This window comes from Exophiala xenobiotica, assembly GCF_000835505.1.
Source record: "Exophiala xenobiotica strain CBS 118157 unplaced genomic scaffold supercont1.7, whole genome shotgun sequence".
Classification (NCBI taxonomy): Eukaryota; Fungi; Ascomycota; class Eurotiomycetes; order Chaetothyriales; family Herpotrichiellaceae; genus Exophiala; species Exophiala xenobiotica.
The window spans coordinates 2,359,239-2,376,226 of NW_013562488.1; the positions used below are offsets into that span (position 1 = coordinate 2,359,239).

At 50.5% G+C, this 16,988-nt stretch overlaps 6 protein-coding genes across 6 annotated transcripts; all 6 read left to right on the plus strand.

The window, feature by feature from the left end:
- Positions 1-147: 147 nt before the first annotated feature.
- PV05_11563 (uncharacterized protein) lies at positions 148-1,663 on the plus strand. The gene is made up of 2 exons (XM_013455062.1): positions 148-709; positions 772-1,663. The coding sequence occupies exons 1-2, from the start codon at positions 420-422 to the stop codon at positions 1,595-1,597; spliced, it is 1,116 nt and encodes a 371-aa protein (XP_013310516.1). The 5' UTR covers positions 148-419; the 3' UTR covers positions 1,598-1,663.
- Positions 1,664-2,071: 408 nt separating this feature from the next.
- Positions 2,072-4,229, plus strand: PV05_11564 (uncharacterized protein; the record flags this gene model as incomplete). Its single annotated transcript, XM_013455063.1, has 5 exons — positions 2,072-2,592; positions 2,642-3,079; positions 3,125-3,390; positions 3,436-3,960; positions 4,015-4,229. 5 exons carry the CDS (start codon positions 2,072-2,074, stop codon positions 4,227-4,229), a joined length of 1,965 nt encoding a protein of 654 aa, XP_013310517.1.
- Positions 4,230-5,042: 813 nt separating this feature from the next.
- On the plus strand, positions 5,043-5,889 carry PV05_11565 (uncharacterized protein; the record flags this gene model as incomplete). The annotated part of the gene is made up of 2 exons (XM_013455064.1): positions 5,043-5,361; positions 5,444-5,889. 2 exons carry the CDS (start codon positions 5,043-5,045, stop codon positions 5,887-5,889), a joined length of 765 nt encoding a protein of 254 aa, XP_013310518.1.
- Positions 5,890-9,039: 3,150 nt separating this feature from the next.
- PV05_11566 (uncharacterized protein) lies at positions 9,040-10,982 on the plus strand (the record flags this gene model as incomplete). The annotated part of the gene is made up of 4 exons (XM_013455065.1): positions 9,040-9,085; positions 9,145-9,218; positions 9,279-10,105; positions 10,157-10,982. The coding sequence occupies 4 exons, from the start codon at positions 9,040-9,042 to the stop codon at positions 10,980-10,982; spliced, it is 1,773 nt and encodes a 590-aa protein (XP_013310519.1).
- A 1,055-nt stretch (positions 10,983-12,037) lies between these two features.
- Positions 12,038-13,688, plus strand: PV05_11567 (uncharacterized protein; the record flags this gene model as incomplete). The annotated part of the gene is made up of 5 exons (XM_013455066.1): positions 12,038-12,301; positions 12,348-12,710; positions 12,763-12,850; positions 12,906-13,576; positions 13,638-13,688. 5 exons carry the CDS (start codon positions 12,038-12,040, stop codon positions 13,686-13,688), a joined length of 1,437 nt encoding a protein of 478 aa, XP_013310520.1.
- Positions 13,689-14,978: 1,290 nt separating this feature from the next.
- On the plus strand, positions 14,979-16,981 carry PV05_11568 (uncharacterized protein). Its single transcript, XM_013455067.1, has 4 exons — positions 14,979-15,262; positions 15,336-15,461; positions 15,515-16,610; positions 16,669-16,981. The coding sequence occupies exons 1-4, from the start codon at positions 15,093-15,095 to the stop codon at positions 16,858-16,860; spliced, it is 1,584 nt and encodes a 527-aa protein (XP_013310521.1). The 5' UTR covers positions 14,979-15,092; the 3' UTR covers positions 16,861-16,981.
- Positions 16,982-16,988: the final 7 nt, after the last annotated feature.

Consider the following 16,988-nt stretch of genomic DNA (forward strand, 5'->3'; position numbering starts at 1 on the left):
TCGAGGGCTGTCCTGATAAGCACCAGCAAGCGGCTTTGAATCATGAGACTGTCCGAGTCTGTTTCCAGCTTCCGAGGGTTGACCATGTGGATTCCAACTCTTGATTCCACCAACCATGCCTCGCTAGACGCTTGGTGAGTCTGTCCACGCAGATCCAAATGAAGATCGGAGTTCAGCTCGATATCGGACTTTCCGCAGTACGGTGTCTTGTTCATGCGCCGCAACGCCGATGTTCGATCTCGGTCGCAATGCGACTACGCAGGTCAGATTGGGGTTCTCCGCAGATATCACGACAATGATAAAAGCTGGGGACATAGATGCTCATATGGCTGTAAGTCGTTATCCAGGGACATTATTCCTCTTTCTTTCTGGACACACCAAGCAAGACTATCTGTGAAAACATAGGACGTCCGGCCGCAATGATTTCCAAAACACTCCCTGAAGCAGACCACTTTGAGCCCGTTCAACCATCCAAGGAGCCCATCGACTTTGTCTCATTGCGAACTATTGACTTGGGCCGCTATGACGACAGCCCAGAAGCTCGAGCAGAGCTTGCGGAAGAGGTCAGGCTTGCCATGACGACCCAAGGCTTCTTCACCCTTATCAACCACGGAATCACCGAAGAAGAGATATCACGTCAGGTGGACATTGGTCACACAATCCTCAAGCGCACTCCCCAAGAAGAGAAGACGCGTTTGCAAGCACCCATGTGAGCTTCTCCCTCATCTCTCCCCTGCATCTCACCCACAACATCTCTCTGATACGTCACAGGATTGAGGAAGGTTCGTACCATGGCTTCAAACCCCGTGGCCACTGGCGCAATGCAGGAAATGTGCGGGACAAAGTTGAGAACTTTAACGTCTACCGGGACATGTCTTTGCGAGAGCAGCCTTCGGCCATGAAGCCCTTCCAACCAGAAATCCAGAGCTTCATCGACTATACGCACAAGGACATCTTGTACAAGCTTCTCCGGCTTTTCGGGATTGCCTTGAGACTCGATGATGAGGAGTTCTTTGTGAAGGCTCATGACTACAATGGTCATGACGAGACCTGGCTGCGGTACATGGAATACTATGACGAATACACTCCCGAGGAAAAGGCTGTGACCGGCGGCCTCTGGTTAGGTGGCCATCAAGACTTTACCAGCCTGTCGCTTCTCTTTAGCCAGCCGATGTCGTCGCTCCAGGTTCGTGACTACCACTCCAATGAGTGGAAGTATGTCAAGCACGTCCCGGGAGCCATCATCGTCAATGCTGGCGAGACGATGCTCTGGTGGACGGGAAATTACTTCAAAGCTGCCATTCACCGTGTGTTCGAGCCACCTCTCGATCAGCGTGGTCACAACCGGAGCAGCGTCTTCTATTTCTGCGTGCCAAATGATGAAGTAGTCATCAACACGCTACTTGACCAGAGTCCTGTCCTCAGGGAAGCCGGCGTTCAGATGGCGCATTTGCCAGAGAATGCTCCAACATGTGCCGACTGGTCCCATGGAAGGATCAAGATCACGGGTAGGAACGCCGTCTGGGATAAGAAGAATGATACAGACAATGTAACTATTGAGCGCGTGGGGACAGTGGAGACCAAGTGGTTTAGATGAAGACTCTGGAGGCTCCTGGGGATGTCTTGCTTTGGAGCGATCAGAAGTTGTCTTATGCGAGATATTCGAGCATCGTTCAACTGACACAAGTTTGCTTGTTTTAATACTCCTTTCCACCAACACATTTTGCCCGGGCGTGGCCTTCAGTGGCACAGGCATCCACGTGCCTATAACAGCAGCCTATTAGCCTCAGCAGCCTCAAAGGACGCCCCCCTTGTCCGTGATTACGTTAGTGGCATCCGTGGCGCTTGTATTCGCTCGCCCTTAGAGATCAAGAGGTTTAGTCAAGACTTTGACCGCAACCCTGCCAAAACCATCTGATTACTTCCCCATAAGTTAGTTGCCTTGGCCTCCCTTCCCCCCAGACTCCAAGTTCTTTCCCATCTTCTCCATTCCAACCAGTGTGCATATCATAGGATTCGGCACGCATTCGAAAAATTCTAACCGTGGGAGGCAACATCGGCATACTCAGCCATGTCGCTCACCACTTCCCCGGTCTTCGGCACGCGTGTCAAATCATGCACCGAATGTCGGCAACAGAAGCTCAGGTGCGATGCCTCCAAAGACTATTCTCAGCCTTGTTCGAGATGTTCGCGAATGAGACTCAATTGCGTGGTGTTGAAGTCATTCAAGCGAACCAAGAAACCAACGAGAGCTCAGTTACAAGCTGAGCTGGATCGACTGAAGCAGCAACTTATCACTTCAGATGACTTTGAGCCCAACTGTACAGCTCCAGATCCATTGATGCTACCAGTGAGCACTGGCGGCCACGGCAATGTCCCTGGAGACACTTCAAACAACTCTCAACCGGGGGGAAAGCCATTCGAGGCCAGAATCTCCCGTGTAGCCGCAAATGACCCTGTATTCTTACCACAAAACACGTTCACGCCAGACCCTGATTGCCAATTCACCTCCAGCGGACTTACCATGACATGCTGCCAGGCTCTCGACGATTTTGAACTTGGGAGCAACCAAATTGATGACTGTTTTTCCCTGTCTGTCTCCATTCACGTGCCAGTTTATGTAGGCTGATGATTTTTGCAGCTTCTCCTTGCATTATTCACCGAAACTGTACATCTTTGACTCTCTGATGGATCCGAACGCCTGCTATGCTCAATGTCCCCTCCTTTTCTGGACCATCGTCGTCACTGGAGCAAGGAAATACTCCAAAGACCCGACCATCCTCACCCTACTCGGTCCTAAAGTGATCGAGCTTGCTGCACGCAGCATGTTTTCGCACACCGAAAGGTTACCTACGATCCAGGCTTACCTGCTACTCTGTATTTGGCCAATGCCAGTGGACACGATGCACAAGGACATCTCGCCGGTACTATCAGGGGCAATGCTGAGCTTGGCGATCAGCAATGGGCTCCATGTCCAGGGCATGGGCCAGGATTTCTCGAGGACAACATTGGAGCACAACGAAAACGAGTGCATATATCGGGCGAACTTGTGGGTGCTATGTACAGTTTCTTCTCAGTGGTACGTATGTGTCTTACCCATAGAAGTAATGTTGACAGACGGTAGCACGGCAATCTCACACGGACTTCCACCACCTATAATATTCGATACATTTGACCTGAAGCTTTCTCAGGAACAACAGCTCGCTATTGTGCCCTTCAAGGTGCGATTCAGGAAGAAAATGAGTCAGACTCTCGCATCATGTGTATTGGAACTGGGGCGCTGCGTTCAACTCATTGATGAGTCTGGAGGAGCTAGTTCTGTCAAATCTATGATCGAGATCTCTACGTGGCAATTCACGCAGATGGAGTCTGAATGTCCTGATCAATTTAGTAAGGACCTTCTACGGTGAGATGTCATAACGGCTGACAGAATAGGTCGCCTCCACCTCCTCTGCGCAAGGTTGCAAATCCAAGGCTTTCATTTCTTCCTTGGGCCTCTTCACAGGGATGATAGTAGCTTGGTCAAGCTGTATCTTCTGGCCTGCTCTGTCATAGAGATGGCAGTAGGCTTGGATGAGACCGAAAACTTCAGCAGCTCCGCGACAGCCCACAGCCAGAAAATGCTAGTGCTGGCACCATGTACAGTACTCCGGATCGCGAAAAGCCATCTCGCCCCAGTGCTGGATATCGAAAGGGGGCGTAGGGCATATTTCGACAATATTCTGCTTTTCCGAAAGATATCCATTCAGGACAGCGATCTGGCGTCCAGGACCACTGTCATCCTGACTCAGCTTTGGACGAGTAGGAATGCTTTCAAAAACTCGGACGGCACTACTGACAGTCTTCTACTCCTTTGTCGCAGTCGGTTGAGTATGAGCGTTGTTTTTGATTGCTTCTGGCGCTGGCGAAGGGAGTTTGCTGGGCAGCAAACGCCATATAAAGATACACAGAACGAAACCAGTGAGTTATGACAGGATTGGCATTGACAGTGCAACTGAAAAGAAATCAACTTAGGAGCCGCGCCAAACCAGCTTGTCCCCTCGCTGGGTCATCCGAACGGAGGCACAGAATCCTCAAACCACTTATTGTCGTCCTTGTCACCAAATGGAAGCTTCCCCGACTACGACTGGCTGGCCACGTTGGATGTCCCGCTCGATTTCGATGGATGCTTTCAACCAGAAGGACAGATTCCGGTGCTCGATACTGTCAGCTATGAAGTTCTCACGTGATGGCTGATTACGGAACTGAGCCGTTCGGAGCATGTGAGACACCAAAAACTGGGAACTCTGGGGTCACACTAGGGAGCCTACAAATGCTTCAAGGCTGTGCTCGCGCTGCTCACGCTGCTCAGGCGCCTGGGTTGCACGCCCACGGCCCAGAATAGCTTAGCCATTGCTTAGGTCAAAGGGCGAGATGCTCAGATCTGGAAACGGAAATGGACTTTGGAGGGGTCAAGACTTCGCCGCTGAGTATTTCGGTATTGTGCTGAAGCAAATGCCGCGCGTTCCTCTCATTCCTTTGCATACCCGATGGTGGCGAAGAGTGGGACAAAAAGGCCATTCGGTGCAAGGAATCCAACTCGCTCTGGTGCTTGAATGATCAGCTGCCTTGAAAAGACACAACTCCACAATGCGCCGTGGCAGAACATGATGGGATCATTGTGACGGGTTGCGCTTTTAAGGTCAAGCAATCGTCACACTCTATCAAACCGAGAGTGTGAACAGGAGTAGGACCTTACTTCTATCTACCGAGGTAGTGGGAGATGATGCTGGTAAAGCGCAGCAGGGCAAGCTACCCAGAGGCTGCAGGCTGCAACAATTCATTGCTTAACGACTCGGTAAGAAATTTACCCGTTATGTGAACAGGCCCCGCACAGGCCCGGAGAGCCCCTTGAAATTAGGCCAGCCGCCGTAGTTAGTAGCGGAACCGGTGTCCTTGTAAGCTAAAAACCGAGGAATGTGCCCCCAAAAGAAAATCAATTAGCTTGACGTGGCTTGATCACAATTTCTGGCCAGGGAGATCATACTATTCCAACCATAACCATGACAAGCACCGGTGCAACGAACAACTACAAGCAGGGCTATTCCAGCCAAACGGTCGCAACCCAACAAACCCGCACGGCGGAATCGGAGGCCGCCTTTCTGCTGCCTTACATCAAAAATAAAGACTACATTCTCGATGTTGGCTGCGGTCCTGACACCATTACCACGGGCTTTGTCAAATACGCCAGTGAGGGGAGAACCGTCGGCCTCGATCTTTCGGCAAATGTCTTAGAGAGGGCCAAGGCAGCCGCCAATGGGGCCGGCATTCCCAAAGAGGGTCCAGGCTCCGTTGTCTTTGAGGAAGGGAATATCCTAGAAGGTATCGACTATCCGGACGATACGTTTGACGTTGTATTCGGCGCACATACTCTGGGATACATGCCGCCGCCAGACATGAACAGTCAAGGCTCTCACCGAGATGCGCCGAGTATTGAAGCCCGGAGGGATCCTGGCCTCACGCGATGCAATCGAACAGCACTTTTACCCCCGACATACCGACCTCGATCGTCTCTGGGTTGGGAATTTCCGCCGGGCGGTGCTTAACGGGGACTGGAACGCTGACCTATCGCCGCCTGTGATGCCAGCTCTGTACCGTCAAGCGGGCTTTGATGCTGACGCAGGCAAGGTTCACGTCGGCACTGGAAGCTCGACTGTAGAGGCTCGCCGCTGGCTATCGAAGCGTGCAGAAAGCCAGCTCAAGCCCGGGGATCCCTTGTACTGGAGCTGGCGGGAAGCAGGCATCACCGAGGACGAGATACAGGAGACGTTGCGTGCCTCGAAAAAATGGGCCGAGACTGAGGATGCATGGTTTGCTTCGCTCCAGTGCGAGATGCTCGCCTGGAAGTAGTGCCCATATAAGCATGCCTGCTTTTTATGAAATGTATTTAAGAGTTATACCCATAGACTGCACACGAATAGACTAGTAATTCACCTGGAAATCCGTTTCCGCAAATCGCCGAAATGCACGTTCCTATGCAGCCACGGTTGAAACGTCGGATACTTATCAACCATGACTGAGAGCAACTTCTAGGTGTGCTGTCTAGAGCACTGGTGTTTGATAATTCTATCAGCACTATTGCTACTGGTATTCAAATTGAGCTCATCATATAATGACAAAAAGTGTGTTACCTCAACATTATACTTCAAGTTGTTTCTGCTTCCGAAATATCAGCACTTTCTTATGAACAAGATATAGTACTAGTATAAGGCGACCGCAATGTAGACAGAGAAAGTGGCCTACACTCCAACGCTTCACTAATTCTCACCAAAAGTTCTAACTACGATACTAGATACAACAACTTTTTAATTTAATGTATAAATAAAGAAATATATAGTATCTAAAATTCTCTAGTATCTAAGATATCTCTATTAATGGATCGAGACGATAAATAAAATGTATAGAATCGTTGTAAATTATTCTTAGTTGTTATATGGTTTTACTGCTTATTATAAACCTAAATTCTTAGAAAATTCCTCACTTACTTTAAATTAAACCGAACTTTTTGGCGATTTAAGTATTATACATTCAGTTCTAATTTTAATCGAAGTCGATCGAGTACTTCAAACTATTTCGAAAATACATCGAAACCGATATTCAATCCCACCTAGGGAGGCGAGGTAGTAGTTCAAAGTTCGAAAACTGAAAAACGTCTTTCATCTAAGGATTTTCTATATTCTATCGATAGAATCAATAACAGAAATCGAGATAGTACCTATTTAGAGGCTAAGTTACTAGTATTAGTAGTAGTAAAGGCCGGCTGGGCAACCTTTTTGCGGAACGTACAAAAGTATTGCGTATGGAGGGCTGTCGCTGACTTTTTTCTGTCGACCAGTGGTCAGTTTCAGCTGAGCGAGGCAAGCATTTGCCCAAGGAGCCCACCGGAGCGGTAAAAATGTGACAGCAGAATCTCCGAACCTGGTAAAAGCGGGTGATTTAGCACTGTCCGCTTGAGGTATAGGCCCCCAAGGGGGCGTGGCTTCCTACTTGGACGGCGCAAAAAGCCGAGGATGCCCTGCTAGTAGTGATACTACAGACAGAGATTGCGAAGTAGTACTAGTACTACTAGTACCAGTACCGGATGTGCAGGATACAGTACTTGGAAACTGAAGTTAGCCATTACAAAGTACACAAATGATGGAGGAGTACTTACTTACTAGTAGTAGTAGTAGTAGTACTAGGACCGCATCGTCGGGGGAGTTACTAGCACTGACAGTATCCGCCAATTTTGGGCCCTCTGGAACAAAATGAAATCCTCAAATACTACCGAAACTCCAACTTACTGAACCGCAGGTTCGAGAGACGAGGCACATTGCAAATGTTGACGCATATACTGGATCAGACCATTGGTAGAAAATTCTACCCGGTCTTGACATCTAGATTGCATGGACTTTAGTAGAAAGACCAGTGTGAAAGACTACTAGTGCTAGTAGTGAGACGAACTTCAGCGGGAGAAGAAACTAAAACTCCTCGCCTTCTGACTGAGATGTCACGGACGACTCGCGTACATCACGGATGTTGCAGGCACATCACAATGTGCCTCCCATTACCCGCTACTACTACAGAAGGCTCCGCTTCTGAACTCCCGAATTCAAGGTAAACAATACTCCTGTCTTCTTCCGCATTGCAAGTTGATGGGGTCGTTCGCAGAGTAATAACATTTCCATAGGTAAAACCTCCAGCAAAATGTAGCAACAAAGGCGAGAGCGTTGGCAATGCCCATATATGACGATACGGCCTCGAAATGACCAGACAAGTACACTTCAGGTGATCAGACATTTCTAAGGATGTGATCGGGAAACGTTAACAGCGATCACCTGCCTAAGTCAGGCAGGGGAGGCTTATCAGCAAACTGAGTAAGGAATTATTTCCTTATAGCCTTCACGTCCCATGACGACTCGAAAACCGTAGAAAGTTGGTCTATATAAATATACAAATTGACACCACGTAGTCAATTATACGACTTGAACTCAGTCATGCAACACCAATAAGGATGCATCCATAACAGACATTTCTCCAAGGCGAGCAAATGCCCAAGCTCAGACCCCAAGTTACTACTAGTATTAGTAGTAGTCGAGGGTTCATTCTCAAGGTTATCCGAGAGTCCTTTGCCATACTGGTTCCAGAGGCAGATACAGTCGTCTCGGATGGCTTTCTCCAGGTTCTCCTCGTACCACGAAGTTTGCAAAGAGCAGAAAAGCAAGAGCTGGCTCCAGCTGAAGTGGCACAACACGCAGGCTCCCCTGTCGAATGTCCACCTGAAGCTCGTAAAGAGCTCCTACACGAAGCGTGCCAGAAAGTCCTCTTGGAGACTGCACCTAAATCTTGGCAAATGTGAGATTCATCGAAGAAGCTTGGACCTACCCTTGTGTACCTTAGCATTAGCTTCGTAAAAGTACAGGAAATGATATCATCCTCCGGCTCACATGCTTTCCAGGTACAGCGTTCAGCGCACACATCAAGAAACTATTCGACAGTACTAATGTGGGTTGAATACCCCAATAGTTTTATCCTCGGCTGAAGAGATCCGATCCAGCTGATAAGGGAGCGGGCCGTGACCCGCGACGTCTGCATGGTTGCAACGGTTGCAGGGTAATCGACACGAAGTGCAATCTTGCAGTGTGGTTCGAATCGACTTGGGCGAATCTTGATTGCATCTGATAAGTTGACCGATGAGAGGTCGGATAGGACCCTGAGACGGCGTTATCACTGATCCCATTTATCCCACCATCAATTCACAAGTCCTCAGACCGAGTCGAGCTTGTCTCCGCACGGAGGGGCCCAGGTATCGACATGCCGAACTTGGAGTCTGTCGGTCTGCCCGGTCGGCTACACTCTGTTCGCCGCGTGCGTCGAAGGCATGGCGAAGGGCCGGGCATGTAGCACTAGTTGCTTCGATGATATTGATACTGGTATACTAGGGCCGTCACTTAGATGCCCCTATGTACTTATCAATATGAAAGGAGCTGGAGCGTTCTGACATTGACAATCACCATCAACATGATCGCACCACTCCACCACTACGATGTCGTTATCGTTGGCTCAGGTATGAAGAGTCTAGGCCCAGCAAACAAATCATATGTGTTAACATAGCACCATGATCAGGGATTGGAGGGCTTGCTGCAGCAAAGACATACCTCGAGCCGTCGCCAAACACCAACCTGATCTTACTTGAAGCGGTGAGTGACACGGACGCTGGACTTTCCACCCGGTGGCAACGAGTCTGATATCAAGTCCAGCGCGAAACCCTCGGAGGTGTATGGGCAAAGGAAAATTGTTACGACGGTCTGAAGACAAACAATATCATTGGCACTTACGAATTCTCGGACTTCCCCATGGACGCCAAGTATGGCATCAAGGACGGCCGGCATATTCCAGGGTTTGCGATGCACCAGTATTTGACTGACTTCGCGCGTCACTACGATATATTTCGACGTATCAGATTCAACGTCCGCGTGAATGAGGTCCATAAGTCCGACAATGGAGGCTGGGACCTCATGACCGTATCTACCCCGGGACACGAGACTGAAGAAACCATTATCTACCACACCGAGAAACTGATCATGTGTACTGGGCTGGCCTCTCGAGCCAATCCTGTGAACATCAAAGGCGTGGAAGACTTTGGAAAGCCCGTCTTGAACCACAGCCAGATGACGGTCGAAGCGGATCTGTTGGCCAGAGATACCGACGCCGAGGTGATTACAGTCGTGGGTGCCTCCAAAACTGGTTACGATGCTGTTCACTTGTTTGCGTCTCAAGGAAAGGGAGTAGATTGGATTGTTCGGGAGTCTGGTGGTGGCGGCGTGTGGATGTCTCTGCGCTGGGTCTTGATGGGGCCATGGCGGGTCTTGCTAGAACCCACGGCGACTATGAGATTCATGAGTTGGTTTAGTCCATGTATCTGGGGCGACTTTGACGGCTATGGGCTTCTCAGACGTCTCTTGCACGGTACCTGGCTCGGCAGGCTTCTCGTTCACAAGTTGTGGGAGAAAATCAGATGGGACACGGTTGCGGTCAACAGGTATCGAATGGATCCCTGCCTAGCCCATCTGGAGCCCCGAGAATGGTATGTCAGCGACCACATCACAATTTGCCAGTCTTGTTGACATCTTGATAGCCTCTTCTGGTCGGCGAGAGTGGGAATCCTCAACTATCCTACCGATATCCATGACTATGTCCGATCCGGCCAGGTCAAGATCTACCGAAAAGATATTTCGCATCTGGGAAGTGGTACCGTTAATTTTGTTGACGGGTCCCGGCTCAGGTCCGATGGGCTCATTGCTATTACCGGATGGCGACTCGTTCCAGGAATCAAGTATACCCCAGAAGGGATTGACGCCAGCCTCGGAATTCCCAGTGCCAAGTACAACCCTGTCGAAAGCGAATACTGGCGACATCTGGATCGATCGGCAGACCGAGAAATCACGCAAAGGTTCCCATACCTGAGAAACCCACCGAAAGCAAAACTTCCCTTCAAGCAGTCCGTCACGCCATTCCGCCTCTATCGTGGTATTGCCCCTCCAGGGCTCACTGTTAACCAGGACCAGTCGCTGGCCTTCATCAAGATGGTGCACTCTACTTCCAACTTCATCATCGCCGAAGCTCAGGCTCTCTGGATCTATGCCTATCTCAACAACAAGCTCCCCATAGAACGCAGTCAAGTGTTCTGGAACACGGCCCTCACGAGCCGTTTCCGGAAATGGAGGTATCCATGGGGATTTTCACAGTGGTACCCTGAATTTGTCTACGACGCCGTACCTTACGCAGACATGTTGTTGAGCGATCTTAGCCTGGATCGCGAAAGAAAACGCCGCGGCAAGACCGGCAGTCTGCTCCGTGAGTGGTTTGAAGGGTACACAGTGCATGATTACAAAGGACTAAACCTGGAGTGGAAGGCCCAACAGCTGGCATCTCCGGGGGTGCAGATGGCTGATGGGTTGTAACGGGGAAGGAGATGTCCTCTGCAAATTAAAGGAGCAGAGTCCGAGGTATTGGACGTCTGTCGTAGGGAGCGAGGACTTGGGCCATGATTGACGCTCGAGCTTGGGGCCGTAAACGACGTACTGTAAGAAGGTGGTTCTGATGTTTGACAGTGGGATGGCTGCGCCCAGCACTAGAAGTGCCCCATTTCATTAGTACCATCAAGTACGGAGTACATGAATACTATTCTACAGTAGTCCAACGACACTTGCGCGCCTGGTACGGGACCGCCCAGTGGCTCCAGAAAATGATTGCGACCACCTGCACCACTCGCTCGTTACGGCGATCCATGGTACTGATACCGGTTTAGGCTAGACTCGCGGTAAGTTTGACGACAGCCTCGCAGTGGACGGCGTATCTACGGTACCAGTTCACGAACAATTCGGGTTCAAGACCGGACAGCAAGCCTTGATTAGATACAAATCAGCACTAAGAGGCCCGATCTAGAGGGCTATGCAAGAGTCACGGCGGCGGTGTCTGCAGGCGAGATCAGGAAAAACTATGTTCTGAGTGATACGGGTATGTTACATCTTTCGTGTTGCCCGACAAGGCGTTGGCACACATGCTGCTCAGCTCAGCCTCGACTTCTGAAAGAGCTGCGGAGACCAATTTGGGTAAAGCTGTGTAGGATCTCTGTGCTCTTCAGTCCGGCTGGGATGACCCAGCGGTTCTGCACCTTGACTCTTCTGATGATATGGTTCAATGACTATTTTGAGACCTGGTATTGTGCCTAGTATGGAGGCTAACGACACAATGAGCCTTCATGGAGACAATCTCAATCTGTCCAAGACCGAGGGACCAGTACGTGATCCCTGTATTTCGATGCTCTATTCCTTCTCCCTTGGGCACTTTGCCCGACCATGATTGACCTTGCTAAAGATTGGTATCGCTCAAGCATGGATACATAAAGAGCGATGGCCGGCCACACATGGATTCAGACTCCATCAATCATCATAACCACGACTCTCTCGCCTCTCTTCCTGCTTTTACAGTCACTCATTTGACTCCTGCCTATAACATGACTGGTTCATTGCGCCAGATGTCCTGGCTCCTTGTCGCTCTTTGCGCCGCAACCTCGCTCACAGGTACAGCGAACGGCGCGGCCACGTCCAGCTCCAACTGCTCCACGCCGACACACTTCTTCACCCAACTCATCGAGCATGAGAATTCCAGCAGCAAAGCAACTTTTCAGCAACAATATCAAATAGTCGCCGACCACTTCAAGCCCGGAGGACCAATTCTGTACTATCAACAGGCTGAGACGAGCCTCTTCGCCTGTATGGTGAGTCAATAAACCCATTCAGCAGATCAACGCTGACCTCGTGCAGGAATGGACAATCCTGCCCGAATGGGCTGCTGAATTGGGTGCACTGATCATCACGCTCGAACATCGCTTCTTCGGTCTGAGCTATCCCTCCAATGCCTCCGATCCTATCGAAAAATACCAAAGCTTGACGCTTGAGAATGTCATGCTAGACGCCGTCAATTTCATCAGTCACGTCAAAGATACAACGTCAGGGGCAAAAGAAAGCAAGGTCCTCGTGATGGGTGGTTCGTATGGAGGGTTTCTTACCACTGTGCTCAAGATGAACCACCCAGAGGTCTTTTATGGAGCTCTGCCCTTCGCGGCGCCACTCCGCAGCATTGGGGCAAATTACCAGAACCCCCAGCGGTATAACTGGTTCAAATGGGTGAGAAGTTTGGGATCGTAAAAATATCAGAGAGACGCTGACGAAGTGCCAGCTGAATCAAGTATACTGGGACTTGTCCGCCAGTGCGGCCGGCAAGATGAAACACGCGTTCGAGGTACTCGGCCAGCGCTTCCATGCCGGTATGTTCAGCTTAACCAAAGTTTGACTTGTCCCCAACTGACTCTCGTCCTTCAGCAACCGATACCAAGAGTATCGCTAAGGATTTCGGCCTCTGCTCCGTACCAAATACGACGGCGGAGCTCCAAGAGGTCATGGGCGTGATCAATACAGTCCAGTACCAGATCCCGCAATTGGGCTTCATCAACCCCATTGGAAACCCAACCGGATCCAGTGTCGAGAAGCTGGTCAATCAGACTCTGCTGCTCGATGACCCTGTGAAGATCATCAATGCCAGTTTGAATATGTGGTACCCGTCATCCTTGTATCCCTGTGTTCCATGGGGCAATGACGAGTCCGTCAACCCAACGCTGCAATTGGATTCTTTCAATTACCTTCTTTGCAAATACTTCCCACTCAGCGTCAACGAAGTCCCCAACGGAACGCTTTTCGTACCGACATCCGTCCAGACCGAAAGCGACCCGCACACATGCATGACAAAGTACAACGTCACGCCGTCGACTCAGGACCATGTGGAAACTCAGTACCACATCACGCGCGACGAATTGGTAAATGCAAAGCGCATCCTGTTTGCATACAACGAGTTCGACCCGACGACCGCTGTTGGAATCGACCCCTTGCCATTGACCCAGGATCGGAATGCATCCAGGTACATGTTCACGACGCTGTCATCACATGGAGAGGAGTCTATCGCGAGTTATCCAGGGGACAGACCTAGTGTGGTGCACGTAAGTCGAGGATCCACCATTGATTTTCATATTGGTTGTAAGCTGACTTGGCCATCGGCAGGCACGAAATCTGCAGTTGCAGACGTTCAAAGAGTGGCTCGGCATGTACTAGGGTTGATGAGGGTAGATATAAGCAGGCCTGGGCATGAGGAGGAGATTCTTTTGTAGCTGTGGGTTTCGATTGACCGAAGTCGATGTGGTATCCATGTGACGCATCGAGCTATTACTTTGACCTTGCGAATCAATCCGATACTGGTCTGCCGAAGATTGTCCCAAACAAATTTACCCGGAACAAAAACCTGTCACCATGACTAAAGCTGCATGTCTTTTTTTGGACTATGCAAGCATCACCAAGCGAGCCATGGACTTCTGGATCTTGTTGCACTCCCTCAATCTGGGGTCATGGGATGAACAATGGCATAAACGAGCTGCACGATCCCTTATGTCGGACCACGCGACGATCCTACATACCTAGGTAGTATGCACATGAGAGAGTACAGTACGTGAGTACCTGAATCTGGACTCTCTGCCAACACCCTTGAATACCGACAATTAGCCTGTGTCATTTAGCCTGATTCCCACTCCTCTACACTTTGTGGCTTTTCTACCACCATTTCCCCCTTCATGGTCAGAAGGTCTTGCCTCATTTAGCCGCGTTTGCGTATTGACAAGTAGGATCCCCGGTCTGGGATATGAGAGCCATGGTCCACATTGCAGGAGATTCGGTGGCTAGAAGCCACTTGTGCAGGGTGCCAATATGGGGATGTTCGACTGCCACAAAAACGCGGGGGTGGAGTCAAATCCCCATTGTAAGGCTCTCTGCCCCTGATCTATCCTTCTGGGAAGACTTCTTATACCGGGTAACACAATGCTTTTGTTCATGAGCTGAGCTCTATCTCCTGCTCTATGCGCCGCCTAGCATACGGGGACGAATGAGCAGCATGGATCCTAGACGAATTGCTTGTTGGATGGATGGCTGGAAAGTGCATGATCAACGCCCAGAGCTCTTGGTGTCTCTCGGCGCTGATTTGATCACTGCCTTGGCTTCCATGGCACCGCGCTATTTCTCAGCCACGCGCATCGTCTTGTCCAGTGAGGCAACGGCGGCAGATATGCTACAGTCTCCAAGCTTGGCCACGGTTGATTCTGCACCACCCAAACCGTGGTTACATCCCATCCGGCTCAAAGGAGATGTTCCATCAGACCTACCTGGCGAGCAGTTCTCGAGCATGGTTCCACATCACGGCACATGCACCTTGCCAGCTGGACCGCATCTACAACTTCCATCCCTTGCTCAGTCCTGCCGCTATTCAGCCGATGCCATGATTCATTCAATTGCCACACAAGACGGGGCTCCGCAGTCAGGAGCTCGCATCGAGAGGCAAAGCTCTGCGGTAAAATAGGTTGATAGAGCTTGGATATAAAGGCCTCGCTGGGCTCCTGTCTCTGTGGAGGTGACTCTTAAGCTCTACCGGCTTACTCGTCTTCGTATTGATCAAGCATATCTCCTGTCACCATGGCTCCCAAGATCAAGGCTAGTGCTACGCACCAGACAGAGGTTGCAATTGCACAAGCCGAAGCACCAGAGCTTGAACGCGTCAACTGGCGTCAAGATCCAGGCTTGAGAAAGCTTTACTTCTTTGCTGCCATCATCTGTGTTGCTTCTGCAACCACTGGCTATGATGGGTAAGTGCAACTCAGCTCAGATGGTGACTAGTACATCATCAAGCCACAGAGACTAACGGCACACCCATGTCAGGTCTATGCTGAACAACATACGCATCCTGCCGCAATGGACGGACTATTTCAACGATCCTCAGGGGTCCAACCTCGGTATTCTGACTGCTCTTTACAGTATTGGCTCAATTGCTAGTCTGCCGATTGTGTAAGTGAATTCAGGGAATCCACCTTGACTGGCCCGTTGACATAAGTCTACAGTCCGTTCATCTCGGACCATTTCGGTCGCAGATGGGCTATTATTCTAGGCTGCTTCATCATGATCATTGCCGCTGCGATCCAAGGTGCTTCTCAGAACCTTGCGATGTTCAAAGGCGGCCGCTTCCTCATGGGTTTTGGAAACAGCATGGCTCAATTGTCGTCTCCCTTGTTGCTTACCGAGCTTTGTCACCCTCAGCACCGCGGTAGAGTCACAGCAATTTACAATTGTCTCTGGAATCTGGGAGCCATCATCAATACCTGGCTCTCCTTTGGGACCAAGCGTATTCCCACCGACTGGTCATGGCGGATTCCAACCATTGTACAAGGCGCTCCATCCGTCATTCAGATCATTTTCATCTGGTGGATCCCGGAATCTCCTCGCTGGCTTATCTCGAAAGACCGCCAGGATGAGGCACTCGCTGTTCTTGCTAAATACCACGCAAATGGCAACGCCCTACATCCGACTGTCCAGTTTGAATACGCCGAGATCAAGGAGACACTACGTCTCGAGTTCATCGCCAAAAAGTCCTCCAGCTACCTCGACTTCCTCAAGTCCAAAGGCAATCGATATAGATTCTTACTGGTGGTCTCTCTGGGTCTCTTCTCTCAGTGGTCTGGCAACGGCCTCGTTTCTTACTATTCGGCCGATATCTACAAATCAATCGGCATCACGAGCTCCGATGCGCAGCTTGGTCTGAATGGCGGGTTGACCATTTGGTCTCTGATTGTGTCTTGTACCTGTGCCCTGCTTTGTGATCGAGTGGGCAGACGTCCGCTGTTCATCGCCGCGACCCTCGGTATGCTGTTGTGCTTCATCGCCTGGACAATTTGCGCGGCCGTTTACCAGGACAACGGCAACAAAGCAGCCGGCCAGGCAGTCGTGGCCTTCATCTGGCTCCACGGGACCACCTACGCCCTGGCGTGGTCCGGTCTGTTGGTCGGGTATACTGTCGAGATCATGCCGTTCAAGATCCGTGCCAAGGGTCTCATGGTCATGAACTTCTGGGTTCAAGTCGCGCTGGTGATCAACCAATACGTCAATCCGCTTGGCTTCAAGCATTTGCAGCCGAACTGGAAGCTGTACACCATTTACACTGTGAGTTCTGCTCATCGTTCTCCGAGAGATTGATTGTTTGCTGACGACTCATGATCAGTGCTGGATCGCATTTGAACTCGTCTTCGTGTACTTCCTTTACGTCGAGACTCGTGGACCTACTCTGGAGGAGATCGCGAAGATCTTCGATGGTGAAGAAGCTGAGGTGGCTCAAGTCGATATTGACAAGGCACGTCTCGCAAGCGCCGTTGAGAAGAACGACACTACCGTTGAGCATCGCAATGTGGTCTAAGCCTCCAGCTTGGGCGTGGGCATGGCCTCGGAGAAGAATGAAGGTGGCCAAGGGCACATCCCTGACGGGAGGACTGCATGTGGACACAATGGACCCAGATAGTAGAAGCTGTGGGATGCCCTATGACC

Bases quoted from the DNA above. Each gene is read 5' to 3' on its own strand.
- PV05_11563 (XM_013455062.1), top strand. From the start codon at position 420: ATGATTTCCAAAACACTCCCTGAAGCAGACCACTTTGAGCCCGTTCAA. The intron at 710-771 runs GTGAGCTTCTCC...GATACGTCACAG, and splicing joins ACGCGTTTGCAAGCACCCAT to GATTGAGGAAGGTTCGTACC.
- PV05_11568 (XM_013455067.1), top strand. From the start codon at position 15,093: ATGGCTCCCAAGATCAAGGCTAGTGCTACGCACCAGACAGAGGTTGCA. The intron at 15,263-15,335 runs GTAAGTGCAACT...CACCCATGTCAG, and splicing joins GCAACCACTGGCTATGATGG to GTCTATGCTGAACAACATAC. The intron at 16,611-16,668 runs GTGAGTTCTGCT...ACTCATGATCAG, and splicing joins AGCTGTACACCATTTACACT to TGCTGGATCGCATTTGAACT.